The sequence below is a fragment of the Erpetoichthys calabaricus genome, chromosome 12 (assembly GCF_900747795.2).
Source record: "Erpetoichthys calabaricus chromosome 12, fErpCal1.3, whole genome shotgun sequence".
Taxonomy (NCBI): Eukaryota; Metazoa; Chordata; class Cladistia; order Polypteriformes; family Polypteridae; genus Erpetoichthys; species Erpetoichthys calabaricus.
Window position 1 is genome coordinate 18,413,533 of NC_041405.2, and position 20,900 is coordinate 18,434,432.

Here is a 20,900-nt window from a genome sequence, read left to right on the forward strand (position 1 = left end):
TCATTCGTGTGAATGCTTTTGACAGACACGGTTCCTGCACGTTCAGCTCTTATAAATTTTAACGTTTTCCTTACTTTAACTTCCCAATTAAAGAAGATGTATTATGTCCAAATCTTATTGAAGAATTTCATCACAAAGGGTTATCAACAGAAAAAATGAGTACATGGGCAAACCAAGCACCGAGAAACGAATTAATGCCAAAAATGACGATTGGTTACACGGTAAATTGGTTAAAGGCGTATCAATAGACTGTGCTGAAACAGTTGGTGGTGATCGTGTGGAACTTTGTTCTTCGTCAAAATTGTATATAAGGAGGCAAAAATGTCTTTGTCGGGTTGACAAGTGGTCTGCCCAGGATTCAAATGCTTACTGAGCGGCCACTGAGACTCTTTAGCATGGCTGTCCCATTCACAGTACTTGGTATATTTGAGCTGCCTTGCTGGTAGAAGCGCCACTACTGTTAGTCTACCACAGATGTTACACTTGTAGTTTTAGTTTATATGTATACTTGTAATATAAAAAGAAATATTTAAACTAAGTAATTTCAATAAAACGGTAAGTGATATTGAAATTAAAAGTTGCTTTTGTGGTGAGCAGACCAAAATTCATAATGTATACAGTAGGTGTTGTTTAAATATGAATATACATTGTTTCTGTGAATAAGCAAACACTCAAGTAAGTGCTTGTGAAATGTTGTTTGTTTACCTAGCAATGTGACTGCGCATTTATATGTGCATATGTGATAATATTTCTATAACACTTTTTCTAGTAGAAAAATAAAGGGCCCTTTCATTATTTGTCACATCTTTCCACTTCTGCTTAACACTTGTATAGCGTGTTTCCTTTGGTGGACTTTACGGTTAGACTCTTTTTCACTGCAGAAGGTGGTATACAAGTGCTCTAAATTCAGGTTGCTTTTACAAAGGTACTCCCCACCTGTTGTGCACTTTTGTGAAAATATTACTTCTGCCTTTAGAAACTTAGACATGGTTTTATACTAAAGTATACTAGACACTTCGTAATCCTGCTCAGAATTAATAACGTAATAATGGAACAAAGTGGTTGCACACTTTATTGTGGCTAATTGCTGTTTATATTTAGACTGAGTGTTTTATTTAGTTGCCTATTGAAAGGTTTGGTCCTTGGAACTAACATAGTGAAAGAAGTAAACAGTGGGCGAAATTATTAAGAATAAGTACTTGGCAAGCACAAGAGTGACAATATTATCTTTACTCGTTTCTTTATTAAATGTATTTCTTCCTGTTTTATGGTAATTTTGTACTGTTATCTCTGTTTGTCTGTGATCTTATATTAATTGACATGTGGTTCACAGTTCATGCTAGGCACTCAATTCTGTATTTGATGTGTGGCTATTATCTGAGTTGATCATCAGTTACTGACGTAATTTCCTTGCAAAAATGTTTGTAAGGTCAAGGCATACTGTGCAGCAATATTGAAGCTGTAGCTGTCCAGATGTTAGGTCCATGCTTCAAAATACATCATATCAGCGGTTCACTGTGCCAGAAAGATGAAGCGCTGCTCATTTACTGTTATTTCTTTTCTCTTGTCTTTATGGGTCTGGTCTCTGCTTGTCAGATCAGCATGAAGCAAGACAAGCAGAAATGTTGTCCTTGGCAGCTGGACCCATCTCTTATCTCTCATTATAAACCCAACAAAAATGTGAAATCATTGCCTCTTTCTCATTGCAGTTTATTCCAAGGACAGAAATGAAGTGAAACTTTTCTGCTACTAACCAAGCAGGTGAGAATTTTTTTCTTTTTACTACACAAGTTTGTGACTTCGAGAAAACTGTGGGTTCACTGGTACCTTCCCTTTGGTGTTTTGTTGCTCAATAGCAATTCCTACCCAGACGGCTTACCCAACATTTTGTCTCTGGATCATTTCCTTCCTAGGTTTGTTTTTATGTTTCAAGTTAGAAAAAGGTTGTGAGGGGAAGGGTCAAAGTGTCTGTTTCCAAGTGCTTGTAAAGAGAGTCTGACTGGGGAATTCCCTTCAGGCACTTCAGGTTATTGCCATGTGCAGTACTTGCAATAAGAGAAGAATAGATTAAAGGTTGATATGCGTCACTGCTTTTGGGCTGTAGGTGGTTGCAGGACTGTGGAGTCAGAGTTGGAAGCAATTATCGCGTTACCAGAGTCGGAGTTGGTAAAATGTACTGACTCTAACTGGATATAAATTAAAATATGATGTGTTAAAATTTCCAATTTCACATATACTGATTTGATTAAAGTACATTTTTCTTCTAGCTTTTTAATAAAAACAAAAGCCTCTTTTTTGAGTTTTGAAAACTTTAAGATAAAGTTTAATGCTATGCAATGTTTGTAACTTTATTAATAAATAATATCAAAAAGGCACAATAATATGAAAGGCCTAAACTTTTAACAGTTTAGAGTGTTAAAACGTAGCTGAATCATTCACATTGGCATTGATGAAATGCCTTGTATTTTGTGTTCTTTTAATCAACATAGTAAATTTATTAGTCAAATTACAAATAAAGAAGGTAAAGTCAGTGGTACCTTTAATTGAAGAGATGGAGTCGGAGTTGTTTTTTGTACAACTTCATAGCCCTGGGGTCCAGATTTTCTACCAGAGTTGCTCCATTTAAAGAAAAAAAAGGATATTTTCTTAAACAAGGGGTTGCCTTGTAAAAGCCTTATTTCTGTATAGGTACTAAAAATAAATATGCTGTATATAAAGCAGTCTTTAATTTTCAGATATTTTTAGTAACAGTGTAATATATTACAAGCAAGCAAGTTTTAAACAATATTCTCAGTAATATTTTTTTGATTTATTTATTTTATTATGTTTCTGTTGTAGAAGACATGTAATTAGACTCTTACTATATGAGCTCATTCTCTACAGGCCTAAAGGAAATGTGGCTTATGGCTTTACCAGATGTAATCTTTAAACAAAAAGAATATGAATTTGGAAAATTGCAATTATATAAAGAACAAAACATTTCAAATAAACAGAATATAGTTTAAATACTAATATATCGCAAAGAATATAAGCACTGTAAGAGACAGCTGGCTGCTTAACCCAGCCGGGACTCCCCTGAGATGGAAGGATTGGGGAAGGAAGCTACTTGTGGACACTGCCTCCTCCAAAACGCAAGATGGCAGCTCCCCTGCAGTGTAGTGGTGCTCCAGATTTCCACAGGGCATCCAGTCACTTGAAGTTCAGTTTCTCAGCCCTATTGGGTGCTGTGGGTGCCGGCAGGGGGCTGTGAAAGGAACTGGGAAGTCATGCTTGCCTTATAGCCCGGAAGTACTAGAAAGTCATGAGGATGGAAGCCCCGAAGTACTTCCGGGCTGATTAAAAAACTTTAATTCTCCGTCTGACCCAGAAGTGCTAGCAAGTCACGTGGACATGAGTGCAGAAGCACTTCCGGGTCAAGGACTGCTGATGACCCAACAAGAGAGCCAGAGTCAGGTGGAAGTGGACAAAGCTTGCTGGGAGGTGTGGAGGAGATATATAAATGAGAATTCCAATTATTGTATATACAGTACCTGATTGTTTTATTGTGGCTGTTGGGCCTAGGGAGCACTGTTTTGTAGAAGAAAATAATTAAAGATCTTCTTGGTGTTTTTAACCTGTGTCCTGAGTGTCTGTCTGTTGGGTTTAAAGGGGCAACAACGACCCCCTAGCGCCCGCAGCACTAACCCTGCACACTACTATTAATACCCAAGACTGACAGTAATAAAGTTAAGACACAGTTAAAAACAAAGCATTGCAAATGAAACTGTTTCAGGTCAATATTTCTCATTAACATTAAAGAGATGTTTTCTGTTGATTATTGTCAAAAAGCCAAATTAATTCCACTATGATTAAATGTTGTATAATTCTTTTATTTTTATAGTCCTTGTTCATATCCACATTCACAAATAATATTTTCATGTTAATGATAAAAGCAGCAGCCCAGTCAACATGTTATCTAATTTGGTGCAAGCTAAAGAAATATTTACAGTGGAACCTTGGTTTTGCGAGTAACTTGGTTTACGACTGTTTTGCAAGACGAGCTAAAATTTTTAATAAATTTTGACTTGATAAATGAGCGAGGTCTTGCAATACGAGTAGTATATATATGCTTTGTCTGCTGAGCGTCATGTGATCACAACTGAGCTGATGGTGGTTCTCTCTCTCTCTCTCTCTCGCTGCGGGATTGTGGGCAACCGTCTCTTATTCTCTGTCTGAGTCGGCATGCCACACTCATATTGTCAACATCCATACGAGCATATACTGTTTACTACAGCATTGTGACTGTGTGTGTGTGTGTGACGTGACGTGACATGCGACTCCCCGTCTTGCACCCCAAAACATGAAGCTGAGTCTCAGTACTTTAGCAACACCAGCTTTATTCAGCTTGAAACAACAACATGAATTATGAATATGAATAGTTTTGGGTTGTGGAACAAATCGTTAGTTTCCATGATTTCTTATGGGGAAATTCACTTTGATATACTGTACTAGTGCTTTGGACTGCGAGCACGATTCCGGAACGAATTATGCTCGCAAACCGAGGTTCCACTGTACTTGAAAAATATTTTTTTCCTTTGTCACTTGCTCAGGAATAATTTATTAAGCTCTAGTCTTATTTTCGAGATTCTATCAGTCCTTGTTACCTGTCTTACTCATTTCTCATTTGCAGTGGTCAGGTTGTGTAGTTATATGATGTAATACACCAGGGCAAATTTTAAATATTCATATTAACAAGTTATCTATGATGGAACTGGCACCCTTTCTTGGGTTAGTGTTTATTTTGTATAACACCTTTTTATCATTCTATAATTACAGTTTTCTAAATGAAAAAAGCAAGCAATTAAAAATAAAATTAAGAAAATAGAAAAGAAAACCTATATATGTGGGTTAAGTAACACTAATCCGAAGTGCTTCAAATACTGAAACCTTTTGAGCGTTGACACCACCTACTGTATGTTGCCTTTGCTTCACTTCTGAGTGTATTTGAGGAACATATGTGCTGATTCCAAACATATTTTTTCATTCTGAACTGCTTTGGGCAGGGATCTTGTCCTCTGTGAAGCACTGAGCATCACAAAGCTACGACACACAATCGTGACCTGGGTTTGGGGGATGTCATAAAGCTAGGATACACTCTCACTACCTGGGGTACACTCCCCATGTGAGGTTACGTGGGATAGAATTCTGTGTGGGATGGGGTTTGTATCAAAACGATAACACTTGTGCAATAGTTCAAAAGTGCTGCACGGCACCTGCGATAAAAAAGAATTTCACAGCAGGGCAGGGAACTCTTTTAGAAACATTTACTTGGATTTGAGCGTGAAAAAATAATGTAGGCAAAATGTAGTTTATTGACCATGGGATATGCACATTTCTGCGCAATTTACCTTTAGCAATCACAGTCATTTTGGAAATGTACGTATCTGAAGGTGTGTCAAATATTGACATTGCAGATAACTTGTACTTTAATGGAATGCCACTGTTTACGGTTAACAAAAGCAGCTTCATTCTCGCAATAATTACAATAATTACAATATTACAATATGAGTGCAGTAAGTTGTCCTGATTATGTTAGAAAAACTGGATACTACCGCAAATTGCCTTTTCATTTTGCCGATTTTTTTTTTTTTTTTTTATGTTTCATTCATATATATATATATATATATATATATACACCCAAACCATGCGAAAAGTAAAAGTTAGTGCCTCCTCAGTCAGTTAATGGCTCCTAGCACAGCAAGATTGATGGAGCTGAAGCATGGCTGATCTATTGGTCAGTTCCCTGAGAAGTGACAACAGGTATTCTATAAAAACTGACCAAAAAAACAAAATGGTTGTTCAGTACAAATACGCAACATTGGCCCTCTTAAAAGGGAACTACAATAGAGTCTGTACAACATGTTAATCTCTTTTGAGGTTTAATATCTTTGTCACTTTGACACACATTATAGTAATGGCCCGGTGATATTGTTATCTGCATGAGTTATCATTTAACTGGTTTGGCTGCATTTCCTTACTTGATCACATTTGTGTATATGCAATATTACAAAATCGCAAAATGTGAAATACTTCTGGTCCAAGGCATTTTGGTTTAGGGATACTCAACCTATGCATGTGAGCTAGAGAATGTGGCCATGTGAATGAGCAATACATATGCAATATGCAAAATAGTAAAGAAAATGGATAAAACCTTTCTGTGTATTTTGGACATAATTTAACAAAACTCACACACCTACTGTATATGGGTTTTCTTTTTGTGCGTTGAAGTGGCTGTAGCCTTATAGCCCCACACAACTGGGTTTCAATCTCAGCCCACTATCAGTCACTGTTTAATATGCCTGCTCTTGCTGCTTGTGCATGGGATTTTTTTTGTGTGCTCTGAAGATGTGCTTGCTTTTGTTACGTGTTGACTCTAAACTGTGGGTTTTTATGTGAACGTGCCATACGATCAACAGAGTTTAGGGTTATGTGTATACAACAGTTATAAAACCACTGATATAAAAAGTCATTTTTGGGCTATTTTCATTTTCTGTTTTAACTTTATTTAGTTGATACACCGATGTGAAGTTTGTTATTGTCTTAAGTGAATATGCAAAAGCTTTCAGACTTTGCTTTTTCTGTGATTAGATGTCAAGCTATTCCAGTAAACACACCTTCTTTTCTTTGCCTTTTCAAGTGAAAGGCCAATTTAACACTTCTCTTTTTATTTATTTGTTAAATCAATTAGTAGTTCCTGTAAATGGATCAATGTTCTTGTTTCATTTTTCTAGAGATGCGCATTTCAAAGTAAATGGCTCGGGATGAGAGATTATAAAGGCATATGCAAGCATGTCCTGTGGTCAACTGGTATTACAATCAGTTGAATTAATTTGTTCCTTGCCTGTAATACAGCGGCAGGATTAGGCTCCAGCTTCTCCTTGGTAATTTTTTTGTTTATTAGAAACACGCTTTTCTATTACCTGTATTGTCTTTCTCTTTTAATGTAACATTCTCAAACCTGCTTCACCTAATTCAGGACTACAGAGGAGTGGGGTGTGGTGGGGTACTGGAGCCTACAGTTTTTATTTCACTTCTTAATTTGACAGGCTCATCTGTTCCCATCTTTATAACTAGGAAATACCAGTATAACAATGGAATTTGTTATTTTAAGATAAATTTAAAAGTAAACAAGTTGTTCCACTAAATGCGTCCAATTCCCATTTAATCTTGCTTCCTTTCTAAAACCCATTAAGTGTTTGTACTTTTTGAGTACTCTCTTTCCATTCATTTGCTTTTAATTTGTAAAGCTGTCAACATGGTGAAATATTAAAGGGCCATACCTAGGAGGATTCCAGCAGTAAGCTGCCTGCCTGTTCAGACCTCTTTGTCTGCTTTGGCCCACATTTGTCCTCCTCCTACCTCCCTGCCAATAAAGAGGCAAGCCTCATCCTGCACTTGTGAAGATCAGCACAGGAATGTATCCCCTTAGGGCCGCACTTCCCAAATCCTACTTTTAAGAGACCAGCATTAAATTTCAGTCTACTTGTATTTTTTTCCCATTATCTTTAATTCATACATCCATCCATTTTCCAACCCGCTGAATCTGAACACAGGGTCACGGGGGTCTGGTGGAACCAATCCCAGCCAACACAGGGCACAAGGCAGGAACCAATCCCGGGCAGGGTGCCAACCCACCGCAGGACACACACAAACACCAAGCACCCCAGAATGTATTAATTTGTGTGTGTTGTTAAATCGCTTGAAGTGGCATTTTCTGTTTTTGTTAGAGTTAATTGCTGAATATTAATGTGAATATTCATTGATACAATGCAAATACAATGTGCCTTTTCATGGTAGACAACATTTGTTAGAACAGAAAATATAGTGATGGATTAACAACAGCCAGAAATGAAAGACTGATGCCTTTCAATACTTTTCACCTGTCCAGAAATAATTTTCATAGGTTTCACATTTAAGCTACTTGATAACATTTCTCTGTTATAAAAAAAAATCCTGCAGAGAAAAAGTAGGGCGTTGAGACGTGATCTTCACATTAAGATCATGGAAGACACTTAAAAGACCCGTGAGACTAAAGAGATTGGCCATGGAGTGTCTTGCGGGGACCTTAAACATGAGACTTTGTGCCAAGAGATTGACCCAGGACCGTCTCGCGATGACATAGAACATGAGATTCTTGCAAGACACGCCCTACTTACAACCAAGTAAGAGCACGGGCAGCAACACACTCCGTCATGTTTTGGCTTTGAGCACACACAGATCCAGGGCTCTCAGCGCATGTAAAGCGTATAAGGACAATACGTTATAGATGAAACGTAGATGACTAAGCGAAGAAGAAAGCAGCATGGAAAAAATAGACTCAAAAGCGTTGGAGAGACAAAAAAGATAAAGAATTATCTAGGTGCAAATTCAGAAAATAAGGAAAGTAATTATCAGCCCGGAATAACGAAAAGGCGAATAGAGATCGAATATATGGACATAGGTGATATGTCAGAAGTATGTATATATTGTAAGGCTTTGACGTTTAAGTCAAGAGAATTTCAAAAACGGGGTTTACCTCTCATGCATTTATTGGTTACTTTGCAAAAAAAATTATTAACTGCTGATGATGTGGATCTTTTTGTCTGTGCTGAAATTCCAAACAGAGAAACCTATCCTGAATTATGGTACAAAGTCATTAAACACATGTCTCACTGGCCTCATTAAAAAGATTCAGCACATTGGAACTCGAAATATTCCAAATATTGGTTTTACAGAAGTTCAGAAATAAAAGTAAAACTAATGAAATAGCAACAATTCAAAGAAAAGGAAATCTTAAAAGTATGTATCTGGAAAAACAAAAACGGGGGTTGACAAGCGAAGCCCGCAGGGGGCTTAGTTAGATAAAAGTCAGTAGCATAGAAATATTATAGTAATGTTCTGGCCACGAAAGACCACGTCACATTACTCAAGTTTTCTATCAATTTTCAGTCATAGACTTCTTTTACATAATCTAAGCAAATCACAGGGTAAGTTGTATAGTGTGACATACCCAGCAACTCAGTCCAACTAGACTGCAACACACATTAAAAAAAAATAATAAACAGGTTGAATTTTGTCTCAAGTCTTTGTTGTGGACTCTGTGTATGTGAGAGCTGAGAACACATGAACGCTGATCCAGAAGTACAACCCAGATACACGGAATATGGACCTTGAAAACAGAAGAGAGATTTGTCTACCTGATGTGCTGACTGCCTACACATTCATGCTGCTTTTTCCACATCACATCATTCAGTTTAGATTTGAAGGTAACACCATGGCTAACACTATCTTTGCTCTGTTTCCATATACTGTATATATTTGCATATAAGTCAGGTCTTGAAACCTGAAAAATCAATCATAAAATCAGACCCCGACTTATATGCCCGTTCAAAAATACAACACTTAAATTTTTTTTTTTAACATCTTCCCACTTCCTCCAATCTCGCACCATTTTCTCAGATTCATCAAATTTTGTTGCAGCAGCGCAGTTACCAATTTCTTTCACTACTTCAACAACTTTTAATTTAAAACCAGCTTTATATTTTCTTCTGATCGAAAACTCCATCGTAGATAAGGGATGCTCTTACGATAAAGGTTTATGAGGGTGTGAGATACAAAAAACACAAAACAGTGCAAACATCGCTTTGGAATAGTTTGGGTATTACTATGTGATCACGTAGGCACAATACATAGAAATAAAATAAGGCCGTGTGCTCCGTGGTTACTCTCTCAGGTGGCCATTAGCATATCATAATCCCTTGGACCAATAGCGTGAGTTTTCCACATTCGACTTATACGACCGACATTATAAAAATACCGGAAATTATAGGGTAAAATCAAACCGTGACTTATCCGCAGGAGAACTTAAATGTAAGTATATATGGTACATACAGATAATTCCAGAGTTGTGAATACTTAAAAATAAAAAAAAAAAATAAAAAAAAAAAAACATCACATATGCAAGCCTCAGCTACACTTAGGAAAAGAAGCTGTTGGGTAACTTGCTTTATCATGCTACCTATGCCCATGGTACACGTTTCTTTTCAATTCCTTATCTGGATTCATTGCACCTTTTAAAAGTAGTAACAGCAGCTAAATCACTATGAATTTTCTCTTAAAATAGGTGTTATGAAAAACATTTTTACCCTGTTTATATAAAACTGGTATCATGTTATGCAACTTTTAGATGTGGGACATGTCAGACTTGATGACCTCCGTTGGCACATCTCATCACCGGATCATTTCAATTATACGAATGAAAATCAAATTTAGCATTTTGTGCGTTTTATCATATTTATGCGTTCTGACTTTCAAGCACACTGTGGCTCACCCCTTTTTGGAACAGCCAATAGTATTCTGCCTGATGAAGCTAGTACTGTATGAAGGGTTAACCGGTACAGCAAATTCAACAGCAATTTTGGCCCTTTTTTTCTTTATTGTTCTGTTGTGGTGTGTATAACAAGAGACATCAGACAGACAATTCAATTGTGTGTCTGTGAGGTCCAAAACACCCTCGTCTCTTAATTGCTCTTTGCTGCATTATATACATTGTACTTCTGGATGATCATTCATTGATTGTCAGCTGTCATTCACAAATTGTGGCTAAACCCTACCGTTAGGGAGAATCACTGGGAATGCCGCATTATGCAACTGGCCTTTGTGAGAGGGTATCATTTGGCTCACTAACATTTAAATGAAGGCTACAATTGAAAATTGCTGGAAAAGGCGTCTTACTTGACATGGCCTTAACTAGGATGAAAATAACCTGCCTAGTAATGGTTTTTAGACTTAAATCAATAAATAGGGGTCAGAGCTGTCTTACAGTGCTCTTAGCACTTAACACTGTTCATAAATCAGGTGGTTTCTTACCCTCGTAATGATGAAAACAAACCTATAACTCAGATAATTCAGCAAATGCACTCATGAAGCATTTGGTTTGAGCTTCCTTGGCTGCTCATAATGTTCACACAGATCTTGGAATACATTTCACTAGTACTGTGCAGGCTAATAATAACTTAACATTTAGCCATTTTTGCAGAGCTAAGTAGAAGTATAGTTGTAATAAACTTCTGAGACCTGTCATAAATGTATAGTGATTTTTACCATTACAGAATTAATCTCTGAATGCTTTCTGTTTAGACAGATATCCTTCTTCTGTTGTTTTGACAGATAAAGTGTTTTTAAATGCAACTTCTTGTGTAAACTAATCCTGTTTTCCTGCCCTACCATTTGTAAAGTAGCATTTACACAAATAAAGAGCTGAGCCACAGTGTTGTGTAAATGTTATTCTCTACTACATGTTTCTGCAATAACTGAGCAATAATGAAAGAGAAACACATTGTACATACATGCTATGGATACATACAGGCACAGAGACACAAGTGCAAAAATAACACACAGTTTATTTCCTCGTGGGGCAGCTCTATTCCCCACTTCAGAGCACAGTGCACAATTACCCACAGCAATAGAGCTCAGTCCCTTCTCTCTCTCTCTCTCTCTCTTTCTCTGCTTCTTCTTTCTTTCTTTCTCTCTTTTGTTTTCTCTGCCGCCTCCACCCTCTCCCAGCAAGCTTTGTAAACCACCTCCTGAATCTGGCTCCTCAAACAGAGTGAGGCAGCCTCTTTTATAGTGCACCCAGTAGTGCTCCAGGTGCTCTCAGATCCTCTTCCGGCAGCACTTCTAGTTGTGACGGAAGTGCTGCAGTCCAGGGCTCTGAAACTGTCCTGGTGACCCCCCTGGCAGTGGACACGGGCTCCAGTAGGGTGGGGCTTCTCAGGGGGGTTGCCTTCTCATTTTCTGAGGGTGGTATTGCCCTGAATATGTCCTCTCCTCCTGTCCTTCCATCACAGGGGCATCCCCGCTGTCTGCCCACCACAATGCATATATATTTTATTTTACACTGTCTTCTGGGTTGATGTGGAAATGTAAAGGGTGTGCTTATATAGACTAGGTAGGTAGAGTCTGTGGCATTGGAATAAGAAGAACTGAAAGAAGATCAGGAAAGCCCCCAAAAAAGTTTTTAAAAATTTTTGGTAGCCTAACATAGACTTTATTTAAATTGTAAATCTCATAATACCATCACTTAGGTTTGTGCTGTCTTTTCAAAATGATAAAAAAATTAAAAATCCATCCATTCATCCATCCATTGTATGACCTGCTGACAAGTGCATATTAGGTGTCCTACAGTTAGTACACTGATAAAGAAGAATTTCACCTCGAGTAGATGGTTTTTAGATAACTCTTTGTACAGTTTGCTTTACACTGAGATGGGTTTGTCTGCCAATGCCCTGCATACATTGTGTGCCTGTGGATGCCTTTAACCGTAATTTACTGGGCATGGAATGTCTGATGTTGAGGTTAGTCCTGAGTGAGGTCACAAGCAGTGTGTGTATGTGTGTATATATAAATTTAGTTGATAGTGTATTATGTGCAACTTAATTTCAGATACTTGTTATTGTGGAACACATGCATAATTCTGATATGTTCAGACAGTTTTTCTATAAGTAAATTGTAAGTGTAAAAATTTGCCAGTCTCTATCAGTGACTGATCAACCAATGTGAACTTTTGTGCTGAGTACTGATTATGTAGTTGTCTGTCAAATAATTGTAAATTTTGTGATAATATCCTTACTGATGCGTGTTTGTGTGTGTGTATGTATATGTATGTATATATATATATATATATATATATATATATATATATATATATATATATATATATATATATATATATATATATATATATATATATATATAAAATAGAGAGAAAGATAGATAGATACAGTATATATATATATAGAAAGAGAGAGATAATAAAGTTATTTTTTGTTCATGCAGCCTTAGTGCCAGGTGGGAATACTAAGACAGGAAAATATAACACTAAAGAAAGAATAAATTTAGCTTGTGTTTTTTAAGTGTCAGCGTATACCCCAAGTTTAAACAGCTGAAGGAAGCCTTTGGAAAATCATGACAGTGGAGTCTCTGGCAATCATTTTTGTTCACATTAGAGGAATCGAAGGTATCTTTCTGGACACGGGCAACAGGGAACTTGTTTTCCATTTCTCACTATGTCAAGTTTTCTTCCCATACTTGGTTAAAGTCATTTTATACCTTCACTAACAGTCCTTAATTCCAAAAAAATAACTGCACAAATAAGAATATAATTTGTGTTAGACATTACAATATGTGGAATATATTTTCTGCTGACTAACAATATACATAGAATATATTTTCTGCTGACCAGCGCTACATCTGTTGGTTAAATCAACACAACTGCCAATTGCTGAACTTTGAATTCATTTTTTGATGGCCAACACTTCATTTGTTTGTAAAATCTTTTTATTAACCCTTCTTAAGCTCCTTTTAGTTGCCTTGAAAGATTCATCTGTTTATGGCCAAAGTTAGCGTGTTCTCATTTACAATACAGCATACTGTGTTGCTAAAATACAGTTTGGTGTGTAAAATGAAACTCACAAAACACAATGACACATCAGTATCTTAGTTGTTGTGATTTTTTTTTTTTTTTTTTAAATATCCTAATGTAAACGTCAGAAGTGAATTACTTTTTGTTCTTGCTGTGGCAATTTTTTTTTATTAAATATCTATGTTACCTGTCAACAGGTAATAAAATAAATGAAAACATATTTGATATCTCTTGACTTGCATATACCCTCAGTATTTGTCAGGTTCCTTAAATTTCTTAATTAATGACATAAGTTTCCTTTAATGATTGATATCTTACACATGCTAGGTTTAAATGTATGTCTGTAGCACTAATGCCACAGCTTACTATTACTACTTTAGTATAAAACACTTTTACATATACCATTGGTTATTTTATGAGTAATGTTGTATTACTTTTCTTCAGAAACTCTACCAAAGTCGGTTAATGTTTTCTGTTGACTGGAAGTCATTATGACTTCAGATTATCAGGCTGAATAGCATTGCCTTTGATTAGTTTAGATGTAAATTTGACATATCACAATGGAATGCACAGTTTACTACTTAGGAACTTCTTTTTTTTCTTTTTAAGTTCCTAAATATAGATGCTTTAGTGTCTTTGGATATGCAGATGATTGGTGTAACAAAGCAAGATGCAGAGGAAAACGATGAAGGAAGAAGAGTGTCTTTTGATGATGGCAGATAAACCCTTCAGTGTGCTCTTCTTTGAATAAAATACAATTGTTATTGTTGATATGTCCAAAAATATCACAATATATTTTCTGTGTCATGTTGGCATTTGTCCATGAAGGCAACACAATTGCTTCAGTAATCATGCATCACTTGCTTAATGACTCTGTGACATTTTCTTTGACACTTTCCTTTATCAAGGCACATCTCCTTCATTATGCCGCATTGTAGTTTTTGCCTTCATAAAGATGGTGTGGCACCCAGCCAGGACACCCAGGAAGACTGGAGGAGGGCTTGTGCCTCCTCCAGACCTTGAGGGGGCGACCGTCCTGGTTCCTTTGGGGACCACGGGTACAGAGCTGGCAAGCTCAACCCTGTAGGGGCCCGTGGTCACCGCCAGGGGGCGCCCCCATGCCTGGAGAACCCTGGACCCCAGCACTTCCGCCACACCAGGAAGTGCTGGGGGGAAGACGAGTGGGGACACCCGGAGTGCTTCCGGGTACGCAGCCGCACTTCCGCCACACTGGGGAGTGCCGGTGGGAGATTGCCGGGAAGCACCTGGAGCACATCCAGGTGTATATAAAAGGGGCCTGGAGAAGGATGGTGCTCAGGAGGAGAGACAAGGAGGCGGCCTGAAGAGATCAGGCATTGTGTTGGCCAGGACTCTGGGGAGTTTCGGGGGCTTTGTGTTGCACTTTTGACTTTGTAAATAATGTATAATAAACGTGTTGTGGGTGAGTTGAACGTGTCCGCCTGTCTGTGTCAGGGCCGGCACAATGGGTAGTATCTATCTATGCTATCTATCTATCTATCTAATTTGAACTTTGCAGTATTTTTCTCAAGCCACGTCATGTTAAACACTCCCTACAACAAGAAAGTCATGTCTTAGTTTACTTGCAGGCTGCAAGTCCCGTTTCACTATTTGGATGTCAGTAGATATGTATGTTTAAGTTTATGAAGAGTATTTCATGAATGGTCTTAACCAAAAACAAAAAGATTTTCAGCTTAATTCCTTGTAAAAATCTCACTTTTGGAGGTCTCATTTGGAGATGCTTCCTGAGCATTAACTGAAAATAATAGTTTTGTCTATATATATATATATATATATATATATATATATATATACAGTGGTGTGAAAAACTATTTGCCCCCTTCCTGATTTCTTATTCTTTTGCATGTTTGTCACACAAAATGTTTCTGATCATCAAACACATTTAACCATTAGTCAAATATAACACAAGTAAACACAAAATGCAGTTTGTAAATGGTGGTTTTCATTATTTAGGGAGAAAAAAAAAATCCAAACCTACATGGCCCTGTGTGAAAAAGTAATTGCCCCCTGAACCTAATAACTGGTTGGGCCACCCTTAGCAGCAATAACTGCAATCAAGCGTTTGCGATAACTTGCAATGACTCTTTTACAGCGCTCTGGAGGAATTTTGGCCCACTCATCTTTGCAAAATTGTTGTAATTCAGCTTTATTTGAGGGTTTTCTAGCATGAACCGCCTTTTTAAGGTCATGCCATAGCATCTCAATTGGATTCAGGTCAGGACTTTGACTAGGCCACTCCAAAGTCTTCATTTTGTTTTTCTTCAGCCATTCAGAGGTGGATTTGCTGGTGTGTTTTGGGTCATTGTCCTGTTGCAGCACCCAAGATCGCTTCAGCTTGAGTTGACGAACAGATGGCCAGACATTCTCCTTCAGGATTTTTTGGTAGACAGTAGAATTCATGGTTCCATCTATCACAGCAAGCCTTCCAGGTCCTGAAGCAGCAAAACAACCCCAGACCATCACACTACCACCACCATATTTTACTGTTGGTATGATGTTCTTTTTCTGAAATGCTGTGTTCCTTTTACGCCAGATGTAACGGGACATTTGCCTTCCAAAAAGTTCAACTTTTGACTCATCAGTCCACAAGGTATTTTCCCAAAAGTCTTGGCAATCATTGAGATGTTTCTTATCAAAATTGAGACGAGCCCTAATGTTCTTTTTGCTTAACAGTGGTTTGCGTCTTGGAAATCTGCCATTCAGGCCGTTTTTGCCCAGTCTCTTTCTTATGGTGGAGTCGTGAACACTGACCTTAATTGAGGCAAGTGAGGCCTGCAGTTCTTTAGACGGTGTCCTGGGGTCTTTTGTGACCTCTCGGATGAGTCGTCTCTGCGCTCTTGGGGTAATTTTGGTCGGCCGGCCACTCCTGGGAAGGTTCACCACTGTTCCATGTTTTTGCCATTTGTGGATAATGGCTCTCACTGTGGTTCGCTGGAGTCCCAAAGCTTTAGAAATGGCTTTATAACCTTTACCAGACTGATAGATCTCAATTACTTCTGTTCTCATTTGTTCCTGAATTTCTTTGGATCTTGGCATGATGTCTAGCTTTTGAGGTGCTTTTGGTCTACTTCTCTGTGTCAGGCAGCTCCTATTTAAGTGATTTCTTGATTGAAACAGGTGTGGCAGTAATCAGGCCTGGGGGTGGCTACGGAAATTGAACTCAGGTGTGATACACCACAGTTAGGTTATTTTTTAACAAGGGGGCAATTACTTTTTCACACAGGGCCATGTAGGTTTGGATTTTTTTTCTCCCTAAATAATAAAAACCATCATTTAAAAACTGCATTTTGTGTTTACTTGTGTTATATTTGACTAATGGTTAAATGTGTTTGATGATCAGAAACATTTTGTGTGACAAACATGCAAAAGAATAAGAAATCAGGAAGGGGGCAAATAGTTTTTCACACCACTGTATATATATAATATATGGTTGAAATAGTTTACTGTCAAATAATGCAAAGAGTACGCGACACGTGTTTCGCCCTAATTCTGGGCTCATCAGGCGTACACACTCTACTGCACTCCCTCTCGATGCCGTGAATATATATATATATATATATATATATATATATATATATATATATATATCCTTCTATAGGTGGCATAGAACAAGAAAGCGTTTCTAAGGTATAGGGGATGGTCTTTGCATATGAGAAATTGTTCCCACTATTGCAAAGTATTTTAGCAAGTCTGATCTTGTGTTGCCTATCTCACACAACCCTGGTAAGACCCAGAGGGCTGCATTCTCTACCTGTCTGTGCTGCATCCTAATTGTTTGTATTTTCAGTTTTGTTACATATTTTTGTTGAGGCTATAGGAAATGAAATTGTGAGAGCAGAGACAAAGTCTCATGGTATAAGAATTTCCATTAATCTGAAAGAAGATTAGCATATTGGCTCCTGTCTGAGGGATTTTCTTGTAAAGTACAAGTGACCAGGCCAGTACTGAATGAAAGTTTCACTTACATCATACAGGTTTTGTAGACTAGTGTTGTATTTTAAATTTATGCCAGCTTCCTTTACCTATGTTGTCTCTGTTCTTTTTACCATAGGGTTCCTTTCAGTGATGTAAATATCATGGCATAGGTTAAACTCTCATTTTGCATTAAGAACAATAGCTAAAATTGATTAAACTGATCTTTCCTTCGCTTCATAAAAGATCTTTCATAATATTAGCAATATCAATTGAAATTCAGCTGGCCACAGATATATTATATGTATTTAATAGATATTCATGGACCTAGTTAAACTTAGCAAACAATGCATTGGAAAACAGAATTTTAAAAAAATGTCACAATATAAACAACACTATTTCAAAATGCTGCAAAGAACAAATTAACCTTCAGCTCAGATCTGAATATTAAGATTGGACTTTCAAGCCTTTCACTGATAGTTATCAAGGTAGTAATTCCTCAGTTAATTGATTTTAATTTTATCAATATTGGAGGATGGAGGAAATAGTGAGAAGGAAAAAAAAAGAAATCTATTCCTGTGCTTGAGTTAATTTTCAAATCTTTTTAAGTGGCCACTAGCATCCCGATTTCAGAATAAATGGAAAGTAAAAACAGGCAGGCCTGTCTGATAGATGATTTTAATAACTTGAATCTAGCTGTGCAATTACTTTTTTTTTTTTTCCCCTTTTTTTTAAAACCTTCCGGCATAAGGTCCAAAGTGTAGAAAAACACAACTCATTGAATTGGTACTGAAGAACAGTTTTACGGGGAGGAATAAAGCAAATGGTTTTCTGCCAAAGTCTGGCAGGTAGAGAAGGGTGTGACTGTTTGCAGATCAACTTCCGTTTACTGTTAACTGATCTTTACTTTCCATGTATGTTTGTTTTATTTTAAAGCTCTTCAATCATCTGTGATAGGTGGTCCGATTTGCCTTATGCCAACCAAAGGAACAGACGGCGAGAGCTCCGAAGAGGCTGTGGTAACCATGGTTATTCCAGGGGCGCCGGGCTGTGCCCCAAGTCCACAGAGTGAGGCTGTCACCAATGAGCTACAAGAACTGTCGCTGCAGCCTGGCCCAAACCTGCTGCCATTGAGAGACCGCAAAAATGGTATGTGTGCAACTATTCAGAGAAGTTTTTAATGAAGAGCAGTGGAAAAAATAACAATACTTAATGCATATGCTTAATGGCATGATTCATTCTTCGTTTGTTTTTGATAAATTCTTTATGGTAACAATTTCACCATACTCTGCACATGTGACAATAAACTAGGCTAAGCTAATAAATAAGAAAATAAAAATATTCATTAAACACATTATATGAGACATAGCACCTATAGAAATGACATGAATACGCTTACTTCACACACAGTTACAAACAAGTGCCTGAAATTTTAGGGAAAAACTATTTTTAATCTCCTTCACAAATAATACAATGTAACACATATGCTGTATATTCAGACCAATTGTTTAATAAGACATCTTTATTATACCATCATCTGCTTTTACTTATTCTTGCCCTGCTTGTGAGCTGAAACTTAACCTCCCTACTATCTCACCAATCTCATCCCTTTACGTGGTAAATCACTGCAGGCATTGAATCAGCAACTTTGTTTTCGCTCCAAAACCATAACCTTACTAAAACTAAAGTTGAGTTTCCACACTCTTTAGTTCATGGAAATAACTGGAGTGACCAGTTAGCTATGAACAAGCCATACAACGTAACAATATGTCATTTCATGTTGATATTTATCTTTTAAATTCATTGTGGAGGATATGAATGCTGGGGGCTGGGGAGAGGTAATTTGAGGAGTCATATGTATAGCATCATTGTTTACCCAGCTGTCTGGTTTCCACATAGGTTTAAACATATGTTTTAAATGTTTCACCAACAAGTTTCATTACAGACGTCCATCCTTCCATTTTTATAAAATCATTTAATCAGCCTGCCCTAGCTTAAACAGTGACAAAACAAATTCTGTCAACTAGAGGTAATGTAAGTTAACTGCAGGACTACAGACAGACTTTTTAATAGAAGAGCACCTCTGAATCTTAAACAGGTATTTGTCTCAATTTGTGTTAAATTATGATAAATCATTTTTGTTAACATATTTTGTTAAAAAAGAGAGACCCATAACAAAATACAAGTGTTCATTAAGGATATATGGTATGAAAAATGACTGGCGGTTATATGGTGTTCTTTTAAATTATACTGTGGTTTGAAAGATTGTTGTGTTTATATTTTTATATGATAGCACCAGATTGGTACATAATCTCTGCAGATTTCTTTGGAAATTTTATTATTGTATGTTTCATGCGCCAAAATGTTCTAAGTATTGTTGCTTCTATTTTTTTTTATTTTACCTAGTAGAACTTTTCAATTTTCTATCAATTTGCAGAAGAATGTGCATTATAACAAATTGTGATATTTGTGGGTTAATTCTATTTGATGAACCCCTCATATTACTTAATCCGATAACATAAATGATGTGATTTATTGATACGGTACATTGGTTTGGAGTTGGGTATTTGCAGAAGATTAAGTACACTGGCTTGCTGGGCAAACTGTGCAGAAATTTGTACGAGTGTGAAGAAACATCAAGCAGACATTTGTGAAAATTGGGGTTGCTCTACACCCATCTTCATTACAAATATTGATTGAAAACATTCATATGGTGTAGTAACACTTGAGTAACTGAATTATTTTAAGTGAAGAGCAAGAAATAACAGAGCCCCCCTCATGCTTATTAACTTCAAATTATCCACAAAAAACATATCACTTAATAGAATTGCAAGTTTTTTTTTTTCCCCTAATCTGGCTGGGTTTAGCATGAACCGTATTTATGTGGATGCCACTTCCACCCCTCCTTTTCTTCTCCTTCTGTTTACTCTCACACACACACAAGGAGACCTTCCTGTGAGTATCCCTGCTGTGAATAAAAATTTCAGTGTAAGTTTTAAGTCTGACATTGCAGATAATAAAAACTACCACGTCAAATTACAGTATATACATTTACATTTATTTTTTGCCAAAGACGTATCATATGCATGACTTAGGCTGCACATGCCGTTTTGACCTTCAGATCCTGGACCACTATGTCGAATAAATCCATTATGTGCAAAGGAGCATGTTATACATAGCTAAACAATATTGAAACATAAAGGTATCAATGGAATTATCCATTTAGTGTTGCCATTTACCAAATGAATACATTATGCCCTTTTTTATCATCACTTCCTCTTTACCTTTTATTTCATATACATTTCTTCATTATTTGAAGCTATTTCTATCAAAATCAGTCTACAAAAACAGTTGGAAAGTGTTCTTTTTATGCATATTGTATTGCCTTTTTTGCAGAATATCCTCTTGTTTTGTGAAATATTTAAAAAAAAAAAAAAAAAACCATATTGTAAGATAGAATTGATTTATACTTCATTTTGCCACCATTGTCCTCCCAGGTATTGTAACA

At 37.0% G+C, this 20,900-nt stretch overlaps 1 protein-coding gene across 5 annotated transcripts in view; it reads left to right on the forward strand.

Moving 5' to 3' along the window:
* Positions 1-20,900, forward strand: part of LOC114662950 (myocardin-related transcription factor A-like) — a 147,584-nt gene that overhangs the window by 15,259 nt on the left and 111,425 nt on the right. For 2 of the 5 annotated variants that reach the window (XM_028816695.2, XM_051934421.1), the window contains exons 2-3: positions 1,710-1,761; positions 18,350-18,541. In XM_028816695.2, coding sequence (XP_028672528.1) covers positions 18,367-18,541 — 175 coding nt within the window. In that variant the 5' untranslated portion in view covers positions 1,710-1,761; positions 18,350-18,366. Of the gene's footprint in view, positions 1-1,705; positions 1,762-18,328; positions 18,542-20,900 lie in introns of all 5 variants that reach the window. The other 3 variants (XM_028816694.2, XM_051934420.1, XM_051934419.1) reach the window with 3 other exon arrangements.